The 14612-nt window shown below is 41.9% G+C and overlaps 1 protein-coding gene and 1 pseudogene across 2 annotated transcripts in view; one reads left to right on the top strand and one right to left on the bottom strand.

The window, feature by feature from the left end:
- The first annotated feature begins 6556 nt into the window (after positions 1 to 6556).
- Positions 6557 to 7498, top strand: LOC308414388 (L-lactate dehydrogenase A chain-like; annotated as a pseudogene). Its single transcript has one exon. The product of its transcript is annotated as an L-lactate dehydrogenase A chain-like (transcript).
- Positions 7499 to 10328: 2830 nt separating this feature from the next.
- RGN (regucalcin) overlaps positions 10329 to 14612 on the bottom strand; it is a gene marked incomplete at both ends in the record, with an annotated part of 10868 nt that continues 6584 nt past the window's right edge. Inside the window, 5 exon segments of the mRNA XM_080910027.1 lie at positions 10329 to 10379; positions 11223 to 11377; positions 12319 to 12450; positions 13992 to 14187; positions 14189 to 14208. Coding sequence (XP_080766153.1) covers positions 10329 to 10379; positions 11223 to 11377; positions 12319 to 12450; positions 13992 to 14187; positions 14189 to 14208 — 554 coding nt within the window.

Here is a 14612-nt window from a genome sequence, read left to right on the forward strand (position 1 = left end):
TAACCTGGAAATAGTCAAAGTTTTCTTGGTGTGTAAGGATTGAGCATAATGGGTTTTTTCTTTTTTTCTTTTTCTTGAACTTCACAGTCTGTGAGTTGTTTCTGGGGTGTTCAGAGCTTTCTGGGGTTAGTATCCCATTATCAGTGACTGCATATTATGTCTGTTCTTTTGTGACTGGGTTATCTCACTCAGGATGATATTCTCTAGATGCAGCCATTTTCTTTCTTTTTTTTAAACAACTTTATTTTAAAAAACAAAGATAAATGAACATATTTTAAGCATTTTTGCACAAAAGTATACAAATACATTTTTGTCAGTGCTTGGCTTTTCCCCCAAAGGTTTTATAGTGTGCATTAAGGTCTTACTAGTTACAAATGAGCAAAAAGTACATGTAAAATAGGATGTAACCCGGAATTAATCAAAGTTTTAGCATACACTTTTAATCTCAACACCCAGAAGGCGAGGCAGACAGATCTCTGAGAGTTTGAGGCCAGCCTACAAAGCAAGCTTCTAGAATAGCCAGAGCTATTGCACAGAGGAACCCCATCTTAAAAAAAAAAAACCAAAACCAATGAATAAATAAACCATGTCTTATGGGAACAGTATTATGCACCATACATGGAACATTCTTGAGCAATTCCTTCTTCCTGTGCAGATGCACTCTCTCCCTCACAAACTCACTTTTTTCCAGGACATTAAAAAAAATTATACCTTAATTTCTTCTTTGACCCATTTGGTAATGAGGTATTTTGATTGTTTTTGTGAGCCACTGAGGTTAATTAGGATTGCTTGCATGAGCATAGGTGGAGGTTGTTTATTGGAGTGTGGACAACTTACCAGTGGCTATATTACATCACTGAAGGAAATGATTTGTCGTCTCCCAACAACCATTAATTGCCAATAGCTCTTCAGAGAAGCAGAGCCTCACAAACCTCTCCCTCATGCCAGGAACCTTCTGATTCTGGCAGCTAATCAGAAGACAGATTTTGAGACAATGAGATCCCTTCAAAGACCTATCCACAGTGGCTTCTGCCATATCCCAGGGACATAGTCACACTATGGATCCATCCATTACTGAAGTCATTCATTGCTTGGGTCAGAGTTCTTAGGATCAAATCAACTAGCTTTCAATGATTGCATCTTCTAGTTGTGTGACAAGCTTTCAACACAGGAACCTTTGGTTTCATTCTAAGCCTAAAACACCAGCAGAGAAATAGCTGAAAAAGTCTGGGCTTGGGGTGGCATATTATGCCACCAGTCTTGTGAAGCATAAGGAAATGTTTTCATTTTGTTTTTTGAGACAATCTACTATATAGCCCTAGTTTGATATTCATTATGGAAGCCCAGGCTAGCCTTAGACTCTCATCAGTCTTCCGGCCTCAGCATCCCAGTCCTGAATATAAGCATGTCCTACCGTGCTTGGAGTGAAGAACTTGATCTATGGCTTTAACTAGAGCCTAATACATATTGGACTTTCCAAAAGGCCTCTTGAAGCTGTGTGTAGGTCCCATGGGGCTAAGTCCATGTGGCTTCCAGAGTTAAGTTAAGCATATCAGTCAATCTTTCAGGTCCGGTCAGGGACTGACCAGGACAGTGTTAGGTACTAGTTGCCGGAAAAGAGTAGAGCCCAGAAGCATTTTCCTGTTCAACAGAGTGTCTCCTGGAAATTTTACATACCATTCCCACTGGCCCCTTGGATCACACCATAGGGTTCCTCAGTTCTCCAACTGCCTTCTACGTGATGAACAGGACTGTAAATCCCAGGCAGTTATGGGAAGGCCAATTGGCTACATGGTGTGTGTGTGTGTGTGTGTGTGTATCTGTGTGTCTCTCTGTGTATGTGGTGTTCATTTGTTCATGTACATATGCTTTTTAGTGCTTAAGATTCCTCCCCTGCTAGTTCCTATGTGGTCTTTCCTTAAAGGCCATAGAATTCACTGGGAAAACCCAGGACTGAGTAGTGCCATCCTTCTAAGATTTATTTTTCTGCCTAAGAGATGGGGTCCAGCTTCATAGTCCATATCCATCTGGTGCTATTGGAGGAACACCTGATGGTGCATGGGTTTACCTCTGTTTCACAGGAAACTCATTCTAGAAGGCCTCTGAACCCTGGGGCTATCTAGTGTCAGTCTCGTGGCTCTCCAAACTCTTCTGTGCTGGAATCAGAGGGTGGGGCTACACTCAGAGCCCCTTACTGTTCCTGGTTTGTCCAGGGTATTCTAAAACGACACAGTGTCTTCTGCACAAGTGTTCAGTGCTATCTCTGTAGGCCACATCTTTCCTTCCTTCTTTACCTGAGAAATAAGGGGTGGTGTCTTCCTTTTCTTCCTGTTGCTGGGACAAAAATGCCCTTTGAAAGGCAACTTAAAGGACAAGGAGTTTCTATTAACTCACAATTGAAGGTATAGTGCAGGGGGCACCAGGGTTGTAAGGAGCTTAAAGCAGCTGCTCACATGCCATCCACAATTAGGAAACGGGGAGGAAGAAACGCATGCATGCTAACATTCAGCTACCTGTTTCTGTTTTATACAACCCCGACTCAGCAATTTGTCCACTTACAATCAGGATGTGTGCTCTCACGTTGCTTAACAAAATCAAGATAATATACAGGCACACCCAGAGACCCAACTCCCAGGTGATCAGACATTCTTTCAGGTTGACAATTAACAGTGACCACTACAGGTGGGGTTTGCAGGATCAGTGGCTTCTTGTGAAAGTTGAAATTTTGTAAAGAAAACAAGAGGAGGGACTTGACTATAGGGCTGAAGCTGGGAACTGGCATCTGGAGAGGGAGAAACATCAGAGGAGGATTTGGGGAACTTAGCACTAGGGGTACACATTGAAATTTATCCTCCAAAGGCAGAGATCCTGACTTGATTTCTGTCAGCACAGGTGAGGACCGAGTCTGTACAGAACTCATTTTTTCAAACAGACAGTGAGACGCAGTGGAGCCAGTTGGGGGCGGGGAGGGGGCAGCCGTGGAAGCAGAAACTGATGACATAGGTTGAGAGCTGAAATCTGGAACAGGGAAGACAGGACTTTGAGCCAGAGGCAGGTCATAGTGTCTGGTTTGAGGACCTCAGATTCAATGTCTGACAGATGAAGGTCTGTACTCTACACTTTAAACGAGTCTGAAATTTTATGAACAAGTTGTGGTGTTTCATGGATACAGGTAGAGGTGTGAGACTCTGATGGAAGAAAAACGATTTTAGGGGCCGGAGAGATGGTTCAGTATTTGTTGCTGTTGAAGAGGACCTTTGGTTCTCAGCACCCACATCAGGTGGCTCACAACTACCTGTAACTCCAGCTCCAGGGCCAGTGCCTTCTGGAGCTACATACATGTGCACATGCTGCCCACACATAATTAAAAATATAGCTTTTAAAATTAAAAAGAAACAATAGACATTACCATTCACAGCAAAGGCAGTAGTAGCCAGACTATTGGCAGCAAGTTCAGGTTGGTTTTCCACATCCCTTATCTCTCAAGGGGGTGATACAGATCTCGGTACCTGTGCATGTCCACATATGTAGTAGCTGTGTTATAGGAGAGGAACACTGAGCTGAGATTTATTGTGGTTATCATGAGCAGGATTTGTATAGAAAATGTTACCCCATTTCTCAAGGGAGTTCCTGTGTAGTGTATTCAGGACTTTGCATTTTTGGTATGCCTAGCCAAGAAGGTGCAGGCAAGCTCAGGAATCTTTGAAGATTGTCTTTTGTCAAGTCAGATTAATTGCATCTTCTTTGTGGTTTGGCCAGGTAAGACTTGGGAGTTGACTTTAAGTCTGGGTATACAGGATCAGCAGAGGTTGTGATTGACTGTCGAGCAGATGTCAGTTTTAGGAGACTGAGCTGCTGAGAAGACAGCTCAGTAAAGTGCTAGGCTTAGAAGCATAAGGACCAGAATTGGATCGGAACTCACTTTACAAAGCAACACATGCTATGTGTTTATTATCCCAGCACTGTGAAGTTGGAGACAGGGGCCCAGCCAACTGAGCCTACTTGGTAAGTTCTAGGCCAACAAGAGACCTTGCCTTTTGTAACAAAATCATTACTTTTGTTATTATTGTTACATGTACAGGTGTTTTGCCTGCATATCTTTGCACCATGTTCATGCCTGGTGTTTGAGGAGGCCAGAAGAGGTTCTTGGATTCCTGTGACTGGAGTTACAGAGGGTTGTAAATACCATGTAGGTGCTAGGAATTGAACCCAGGTCCTCCAAAAGAACAATCTCTAAAAGAGACAGTGCCTTAAAACAAAATAAAAGGGGCTGGAGAGATGGCTCAGCGATTAAGAGCACTGACTGCTCTTCCAGAGGTCCTGAGTTCAAATCCCAGCAACCACATCGTGGCTCACAACCATCTGTAATGGGATCCGATGCCCTCTTCTGGTGTGTCTGTAGACAGATATAGTGTACTCACATAAATAAAAATAAAACCTTAAAAAAAATAAAAGAAAGTGGGTGGTACCTGAGGAATAATACTCAAGGTTGTTCTCTGATTTTTGAAGAATGTTTTTTTTTTCTTTTAGATTTATCTATTTTATGTATAAGAGTGTTTTGGTTGCAAGTGTATATGTGCAGTGTGTCTGTGTTGACCATGGAGGTCAGAAAAGGGTATCAGACCCCCAAGACTGGAGTTACAGATGTTTCTGAGCCACCCTGTGGGTACTGGGAATTGAACCTGGGAGTTCTGCAAGAGCAGCAGGCATTTAAAATTGTTTATTTATTTGATGTATGTGAGTACACACTGTAGTTGTCTTCAGACACACCAGAAAAGGGCACTGGATTTCATTACAGATGGTTGTGAGCCACCATGTGGTTGCTGGGAATTGAACTCAGGACCTCTGGAAGAGCAGTGCTGTTAGCTGTTGAGCCATCTCTCTAGCTCCAGCAGCAAGCATTCTTAACCACTAAGACAACTCTCTTGCTCCGTTCTAGTTGTCTTAACTGGCAACTTGATACAGGCTAAACTCACTTGAGCAGGGAGTCTCAATTGTGGGTTGCCCAGATCCAACTGGCCCATGGGCATGTCTGTGGGAGAATTTCGTCAATTGTTAATTGGTGTAGGAGGGCCGAGTCATTCCCTGGGCAGGTTGTCCTGGGCTATATAGCAAAGCTAGCTAAGCGTGAGTCCGAAAGTGAGTCATCAGTGTCCCTCCACTGTTTCTGCTGTATCCTTGACTGTGAGTTCACTCCCTGCTCAGAGGCAATGCTAAACGGAACCTCAAGCATTCCAGACTTCAACTTCCTGCCCTGACTTCCCTTTATGATGGACTGTGATCTGCAAGTGTAAGATGAATCAAATCCTTTCCTCGACTCGGTTGCCTTTGGTTAGGGCATTTTATTGCAATAGAGAAACAAACTGGAACAACAGTTGACCAGGAAAGACACAGATAGTGCAGATGTTAATGCTCATCACACATGGGTGGAGGCTTCTGTCACTGTCTCACTAGACTGGGTCTCCAGGTTGGAAGTACTATAAAGGGAAGTTGGGCTAAACTAGCCACTTTTCTTGAGTCTATTGTTCAGAATTTTCACAGTACTCCACCATGGCCCCTAGAGCCCCTCTGCTATTCTACTGCGCTCTGACCCACCTTGATGGGCAGAAGTCAGTGGCTTAGGAGGCTAGACAACTGTATTGGGGAGAGATGCCTTGTTTTATGCTTCTTAGAATATCCCTGGTCTCTTGAGTTTTCACAATGAAGTTATTTTGCTCTCTTTGGAGTCCCTAGTGTGTGACAACCCTTATCAACATACCAGATTGAGAACAGAGTTAAAGCTGGACCTCCATCCAATTCCAGCCTAACTGCTGGGTGGCACATGCACAGGACACCTGAATAAAGCTTATGAAAACTGCAATTGACATTGAAACCACAACTGCAGGAACATGTGGCTTCAACCTGGTTCTGTAGAGTGCCTATGGAAACAGACATCAACATTCCACATAGGATTTTATCGCTTTTAATCTCAGCACTCAGGGGCAGAGGCAGGTGGATCTTTATGAGTTTGAAGCCACCCTAGCCTGATCTACATATTAAGTTCTAGACCAGTCAGAATTATACAGCAAGACCTTCTCTCAAAAGAAAACAAGAAACATTAACTTTATAATTTAAAATTCATAAGGTACTAATTAAAAATTTATACAAGTTTGGAGAAATGGCACAATGGTTAAGAGGCTGGTTTTCTTGAGGACCAGGTTTTGATGCCCAAAATCCACATATCAGCTCACAACTGTGTAAGAATCCGGTCCCACTGTTATTCAACATTCTGTTTTGAACTCCACAGGCACTAGGCATACATGCAATGCCAACACACACACACACACACACACACACACACACACACACACACTACTCAGGCAAAATTCCCATAAACATAAAAAATGTAAAAGAACAACCAAAACAACAAACCCAGATAGATAAAGTTAGAATCAAGAGTCAAGAAACTGTTTTTGAAAATGAGATTGAAGGGCTAGAACCACTGTCATCAAGCCCAGAGCACTCGCTGCACATTATTGCCTACCATCATGCACTAGCGGTCCCAAAAGATTCAAAGGCCAAGATGGCAACCCTCTAGGACCAGCTGATTATGAATCTTCTTAAGGAAGAACAAGTCCCCCAGAACAAGATAACAGTTGTAACAGTTGGTGCTATTAGCATGGCCTGTGCCATCAGTATCTTAATGAAGGACTTGGTAGAGCTTGCCCTTGTTGGTGTCATGGAAGACAAGCTAAAGTGAGAGATGATGGATTTCCAGTACGCAGCCTTTTCCTTAAAACACCAAAAATTGTCTCCAGCAAAGACTATAGTGTAACTGCAAACTCCAAGCTGGTCATTATCACAGTGGGGCCCGCCAACAAGAGGGGGAGAGCCGACTCAGTTTGGTCCATCGAAATGTGACCATCTTCAAGTTCATCATTAGCAACATTGTGAAGTACAATCCACACTACAAGTTGCTTATTATCTCAAATCCAGTGGACATTTTGACCTACGTAGCTTGGAAAATCAATGGCTCTTTCCCAAAAGCTGTGTTTTTGGAAGTGGTTGCAGTCTGGGTTCAGTTTTGTTTCATTGCCTAATGGGAAAAAGGCTAGGAATTCACCCACTGAGCTGTCATGGATGGGCCCTAGGGGAGCATGGAGACTCCAGAGTGCCCATCTGGAGTGGTGTGAATGTTTCCAGTATCTCCTTGAAGAACTGGGCACTGGTGTGGATAAGGAGCAGTGGAAAGATGTTCACAGCAGGGGTTGACTGCACATGAGCTGACCAAGCTGAAAGGTCACCTGGGCCACTGGCCTCTTTGTGGTACTTGGCTGACAGCAGAATGAAGAACCTTAGACTGCTGTATCCCAATTCCACCATGATTAAGGGGTCCCGTGTATCCTGGGACAAACTGGAATCTCAGATGTTGTGAAGGTGACACTGATTCCTCAGGAAGAGGCCCTTCTGAGGAAGACTGCAGATACCCTCTGGGAATCCAGAGGAGCTGCAGTTCTAAAGGCTTCCCAGGGTCCTAGCCCTTCACTGTCCAGGCTGCAGCAGGGTTTCCATGGAAACCACACACTTCTCATCTCAGCTGTGGTTAGTACAGTTATGATGAGGTCTGGGGAAGATCTGTTGCTAAGGTACACTTGTGTAGTGGTAACCTGCTTAGTGTGACAGTCCCACTGCCTCCAAGACACACTGACAACTGTGTTCAAACTTTGATTATCCTGTGAGCCTGCTGCATTCCTGTGCTGGGCACTCTCACCAAACATGCCTAGGCCAATGACATCCCAGTTAGTTATAACCTGGCTCCAGTGTGTAAGTCCATATGCATATCTTGTGCATAAATCTTTGACAGGATATTTTATGTATTATATTCATTGCAATATTATGTGAAATGTAAGATCTGCATAGGAAGATGGAACTAACCACTCAAGTGTCATGCCAATGAAAACACCAAATAAACCTTGAACAATGGGGAAAATCCAAAAGAAGGAAAGGAAGGGGAAGAAGAAGAAACAGGAAAATAGGGAGAAGAGATCAAATGGCAGAACAAAACCAAATATATCAATAATTGTACCAAGTAACAAAAGGTCTACATAAACCAAATAAAATGCAGACTATCAGAAGGGTGAAAAGAATGATAAACTATATGCTAAGAGAAAAAGTCACTTCAAATATAATGATACCGGCATCTCAAAAGCGGATCGGTGTATCCTCGCCTCTGCACTTTATGGCAGAGAGAATGTAACTAGCTAGCGCATAGATTGGTCACTTGAACCATGAGTCAAAATAAACTTTTAATGCTTAAAATAAGAAAGAGTCGGCAAGGTGGTTTAATTTTCAAGAGCACTTGGGCTGCTCTGAAAGAGGATCCAAGTTCATATAGAGCCTCACATAGAGGCTCACCGTTATCTGTACCTGTAGTTCCAGGAATTCTATGCCCTCTTCTGGCCTCTGAAGATTCAGTGATACATGTGGTTCATAGACATATAAACAGACGAAACATGCATATACATAAACCAAAATAAAACTTTAAATGGAAGATGGTGAGGCAGTGGAGGTGTGGCTCAGTGGTTGGGAACTCTCAGTATACACAAGGCCCTAGCACTACATGCATGCATGCATACAAAAGAGGTTGAAATATATTGAAAATATATAAATATGAACCAAAAGAAAACTTGGCAAATTAGACTTTAGAGCAAAAACATCACCAGGGATCAAGAGGTGTAAATATTGAAGAAGGGTAAATTCACTAAGAAGGTATACAATTTAGAAGTGTATGAGCCTAATGGCAAAGTGCCAAAATCCACAAATCAAAAACTATCCCTATCAAGTAAAGAAATAGGTAAATGAAAAGTTATAGTTGTAGTTTCCTAGGTTTCTTCCAGGGTTAGAAGAAGTAGCAGGCAGAATCGTGGAAAGGACAGGAACTGGGGAGCCTCAGTCAATAATGTGCCATCAAGCTTGAAGACTTGAATTTGGATCTCTGGTACCCATGTGAAAATTAAGTGTGCTCATACATCTCACCTTGTTAACTTCAATGCTGAGGGTGCAGAGACAGGCAGAGCCCTTGAGCTCATTGACCAGCTAGTTTAGTAAATTAATGAGCTCCAGGTTTAGCGAGAGACCCTGTCTCAAAGAATAAGTGGATAAAGACCAAGGAAGACAGTTGATACTTTGATTTCAGGCTTCCACATGTACATGTATGTGCTTTTGCATGCATATGTGAACAAATGAACATACACACTCACAGAGGAGAGAGAGAGACAGAGAAACACAGAAGAACCGCCTAAATGTAATGGACACTTATAGAACATTCTACCCCAGACAGAACAAGCATTTTTCTCAAATAGTGCCAACAACGTTGCTTTAAAAATTTGTTCCAACATAGGCATGGTGGCACACATCTGTAATCTTAGCACCTGGGAAATGGAGGCAGGAGACTCAGGAGTTCAAGGCCAGTCTTTTACATAGCTCAAAATCAACCTGAGCTACATGAAAGTTCATGTCAAAAACAGAAGCAGAGGAAGAAAAAGCAGCAGCAGCAAGGAAAATGGCTTACCCAATAAAGGTTCCACTTGAGTTCAGTCCCTCCAACCGATGAGTCCCATAAGTTATTCTCTGATTGATTTACACACACACACAAAGAGGGGAGAGGGAGGTGGGGGAGAGAAAGTGTAAAAGCAAAAACAATGGAAAAAAAATTCTTTGCAATATGATGCATTTATTTGTTTAGCCACTAGGTGGCAGTTAGAACCACAGATCGTGCCCCTGTGCTTGGATAACATCTTCTGGCAGTCATTTAGTTTGTAAAATAACACACATGAAAAGTCACATAATCATTATAAATGATCCATAAGTTGATTTTTTGAAGCCTTACACACAGCAAGTATGGAGCACAGAAAAAGAGTGGACACAGTTTCATCCCAATCCCCAGAGCCATTTGCAAGCATCAGGCTGATTGATAGTCGAACTCCTTTTTGCATCTCTACAGGATTGTTCTTAATAGAAGGCCTAGAGAATGTTGTCAAAACCACTTGTCATTCTCTGGGAACATCTTTGACATTTAAAAATTGCAAATAAAGGAATCCAGGGACAGGTTCACTGTTACTATATGTTTTTCATTAATATGCCATGCCCTAGGTTTATTCCCAGCACCCAATCAAAAGTGTAAATTAAAGCTTAATCGTGCTATAATATCACAGGCTCATTAAAAAAAGACCTCGATTGAAAATTCATTGATTTATCACAGGCTCATTAAAAAAAGACCTCGATTGAAAATTCATTGATTTCTGTCCCTTAATTCTTCAGTTGTCTTCAGAGCTTTTTCTTCTGACAGCTCACCCTGCATAGGAATACGGGGCGATCCCTCTGACCCCGAGACCTGTTATCTGTTGAATAAAAAAAGAGTGAAACTGACAAATTATAAAATAAATAAGCAAATCAATGTGCTAGTTCTGGTCCAACAAACAAGCACATTGACGTAGAACAATTTACTCCTATCATTTTCTCACCCACCAAGAAAGGTGTGTCTATTTTTCATTTTTTAAAAAATTTTTAAAGATTTTTCTAATTTATTATATGAACACACTATAGCTGTCTTCAGACACACCAGAAGAGGCCATCAGATCCCATTACAGATGGTTGTGAGCCACCATGTGGTTGCTGGGAATTGAACTCAGGGCCTCTGGAAGAGCAGTCAGTGCTCTTAACCACTGAGCCCTCTCTCCAGCTCATATACTTTAAAAAAGGAAAGTACTGTGCTATATGTCCCAAGCTGGCTTTGAGCTTACCATCTTCATGCTTCAGATTCTCAGGTGCTGAGATTACGGGGTCCACCACTACAAGCAGTGTTCCCATGTGCATTTTCAAAGGCAAACTGTGTGTGTGTGTGTGTGTGTGTGTGTGTGTGTGTGTTTTATCTGTGTTTGTTCTGTCACAAAAAAAATTGTTAAAAACGTGCACATCTCTTTAGGACATCAAGACAATCAGACGTTACAAGATACCATTGAAACATGAAAATAATTTAAAATACTGGAAGTGAGCCAGACACACCATCCTGAACTTTATATCACGTATATTCAAGAAAACCGAAAGAATTAAGTCCAGTGTGACTAGCTTAACATGATAAATGGAAATAGGTTTGAGATGTTTGCAAAAGCACCAATCAATTATTTTTAACAGAATACCTTCCACAATGCACCCCCCCCCACACACAGAGGAGACCATCTCACCTTGAAAATGTTACCGGCATCAGGCTGCCTTAAAAGCCCTTCGGCACTCATCCCATCCCTGGCACATGTCACGTACATTTCCGAGTAATCCTTCCCTCCAAAGCAGCATGATGTTGTTTTATCAACAGGCAACTTCACAGTTTGAAGTCTTTTCCCTACGTCACCAAACACATTATTAAGCATTTAGTTCTAGAGATTTCTGGACCATTCATGGATGATAGGGATGGTCTAAGAGACTGTGGAGGTCAGAACTCATCCCTTGAAGGGAGTTCATATAGTCTGAACCTGACATGACTTAGTATTCACTATGTAGCCTAGTGAATTCAGCATTCTCGAGTTTCAGCTTCCTTACACTTAGGTTTATAAGCCACCATATTACCTAGTTCCCATCCATGTATTTACTTAACCTAATATGCCTTTTCTGACAATTGAGTTTATGTATGTATGTGTGTATGTATGTGTGTATGTATGTGTGTATGTATGTATTTGGTATAAAGGTGCTTTATTGGGGGGAAGAGAGGAGTGTGGGCCTGGAAAAGAGGTAGAGGCACATGGGCAGGAGAGAATGCTGGAAACAGAGGGAGGGAGGGAGAGACAGAAACAGAGAGAGAGAGAGAGAGAGAGAGAGAGAGAGAGAGAGAGAGAGAGAGAGAGAGAGAGAGAGAGACAGAGAGAGACAGAGAGACAGAGAGAGAGGGAGGGAGGGAGAGAGAGACAGAGAGAGACAGAGAGACAGAGAGAGAGGGAGGGAGGGAGAGAGAGACAGAGAGAGACAGAGAGACAGACAGAGAGAGACAGAGAGAGGGAGGGAGGGAGAGAGAGAGACAGAGAGAGAGAGAGAGAGAGAGAGAGAGAGAGAGAGAGAGAGAGAGAGGACACATGGGAACACAGAGAGCACCAATTGATGTTTTGACAAAGAAACTTACTTCCACAGGAAAAGAAGTTTTGACTATAAATTTGGAGTTGTAGCTTTTGCCTTTATTTCCAAAATTATTCATTTTAAGACTATTAATGTGGCTCTCACTGTATTAGTAATAGTGTGTAGCACTGGTGTTTTCTGAACTGAGTGGGACTTTCTATTTTGCCTCCAGCCTACCTGTCTCAGGATCTAGGCGAATTACTCTCCCTCCGTTGTAACAGGCCACCCAAAGCTTTCCCTCAGCATCAATGCACATTCCGTCTGGAATTTGTTCATCTTTTTCCATCTTGTAAACAATTCTGCGGTTGGCTGTGGTTGAAAAACAAAACCAAAACATGACCAAACAGTGGGTCCCACATTGCTGACAAACAGCATACTCTCAAGCTGGTTATAAATACTGGTCACTTAACAAAGGATTTTAAATACATGATCTGGAGTAGACTCACTCCTTTTTGTCTTTATAAAGATATAAATGCTTTCTTTTCCTTTTTCTTCTTTCTTTTTTCTGGGAATAGAATTCAGACAATTCCTCTACTGCTAAACCAAATAAAGCTGAATGGTTTATTTAGAGACAAAGTCTCATCCTACATCTAGGCTGTAGTATTTATTGTGTAGCCCAAGCTGTCTTCAGAGTCTTCATTCTCCTGCTTTAGTGTTAGGATTAGCCTTGAAGGATCAACTGCCAGAGAGTCAATAGGTAGCTCTCTGAGGCTGACCTCAAGTAAGACTTGGTAAACTCATCTCAGACATTCTTCAGTCTGTGATTAGATCACTACCTTAGTTCCCCAAACTCTTGCTTTGACCAAGGTCTAAGATCTGTAAGGCAGCTAAATGATACTATATGAACAATGCATGCACAAAACCTTGGGAGACACCTTACTTTTCTTACTTTTTACAAACACTAAGGAAAAAAGTATTCAAAGAGCTTGCTTCTTAAAGGAAGGACATTCTAAAATCCACAGGTCGCTTAAAGATCCACAGTGTCTAAACAATGACCATCCAAAGGGAGGGGGTGCTGGAATTGCATCTCAGTGCATACACAAAGACATTAGTTTGATCCTCAGCACCTCAAAAAACAGTACAGAGGAGCAGCCAGCTAAAATCTCAGATCATTCCAGCAGTCAGATTGAAGTATAATGGGAAAATGTTAAAGTCATGTGTAAGGCAATTGGGTAAGAATGGTCATAAAAAAGAGCACTGCATAGTTCAAAGCAAGGCATCTGTACTGGAATAGCTTTCCCTTGATTAAATCTACATAAAGTCTTGTGATTTTTTAAGTCATTTTTATGATTGGTTTTGCTCTTCCTGTCTGGCACTTTTCATCAAAGAGTTTCAAGGTCTTCCTTCTAAATTCTTCTAAATAATTCCTTTCCTCGAAGTTTCCAGTGACAGCTCATTTTACAGAACATTGATGGAATGAAACCAACCTGCAAGCACTTTTCTGCTATTTTTCCATTTCAAGGGTTGTTCATTTACCCCTGAATACTTGCCCATGGTTAACTAAAGATCAAATAAGACTCAGGAACCAAAAGTCTCACTCGTCCCTCTTTTATCACATTCTGTTGTATATTTTGTGCCTCTTCCCAGGATTCATTCTCTAGGGAGGACCTTTTAGTAATGGAAAGGGAAATTCAAGGCCTATCTGCACTGTCTAGTACAGATACAACCCTAGTCTCAAATACAAGACTAGAGATGTATTGAGAACCACAGTTTCATAGTGAAGTCTGTGCCATCATCATTATATTGATAAGGAAGTCCTCTCTAGTTGACAAATAATGACATTTTTACAATGGCTGAAGGAGATTAAAAAATACCAGTGGTATTATAAAGAATAATAAAGATGTTCATACAAATCTGTCCTGTTAGCAGGTCATAGTCAAAGGCATCCACCGTGTAGGACAGGCTGTCAATGTAGTAGAAGATTTTATGGTCCAGGGACCAATCCAAACCATTGGAGATGTCCACTTGGTCAAAGTATTTTTTCACACTGTGATCAGGAAAGAGGGAGTACAAGGACCCTTGGTGCCGCTCAAGAACAGCTGGGGCCCGTTTCCTCAGCCATGGTACCTTTGGGAAACAAAACCTCATAAACTCAGCCCTCCAGATTCTCCATCCTTCCTCATGAAGAATCATTTTCAGTACTTAAGTCAAGAGAATTTTATGCAATCTCAAATTTAAACAGTCTCTTTGATATCTTTTAAAGATGACAACTGTCTTTCTTATTAATGCAAATGAAAATCTGCCCAAAGGCTTGGTGTAGTGACATACATTTATGATACTAGTAATTCAGGTTATGAGACAGAGTGGTGAATTTGAAATAGCTAGGTGGCTTCAAGCCCAGTTAGGCTACATTATAACCCCTTGTCTCAAGCATACACACACACACACACACACACACACACACACACACACACACACACACACACATTCTCTCTCTTTCTCTCTCTCACAAACACACACATACACACTTT

Source organism: Micromys minutus (assembly GCF_963924665.1).
Source record: "Micromys minutus genome assembly, chromosome: X".
Classification (NCBI taxonomy): Eukaryota; Metazoa; Chordata; class Mammalia; order Rodentia; family Muridae; genus Micromys; species Micromys minutus.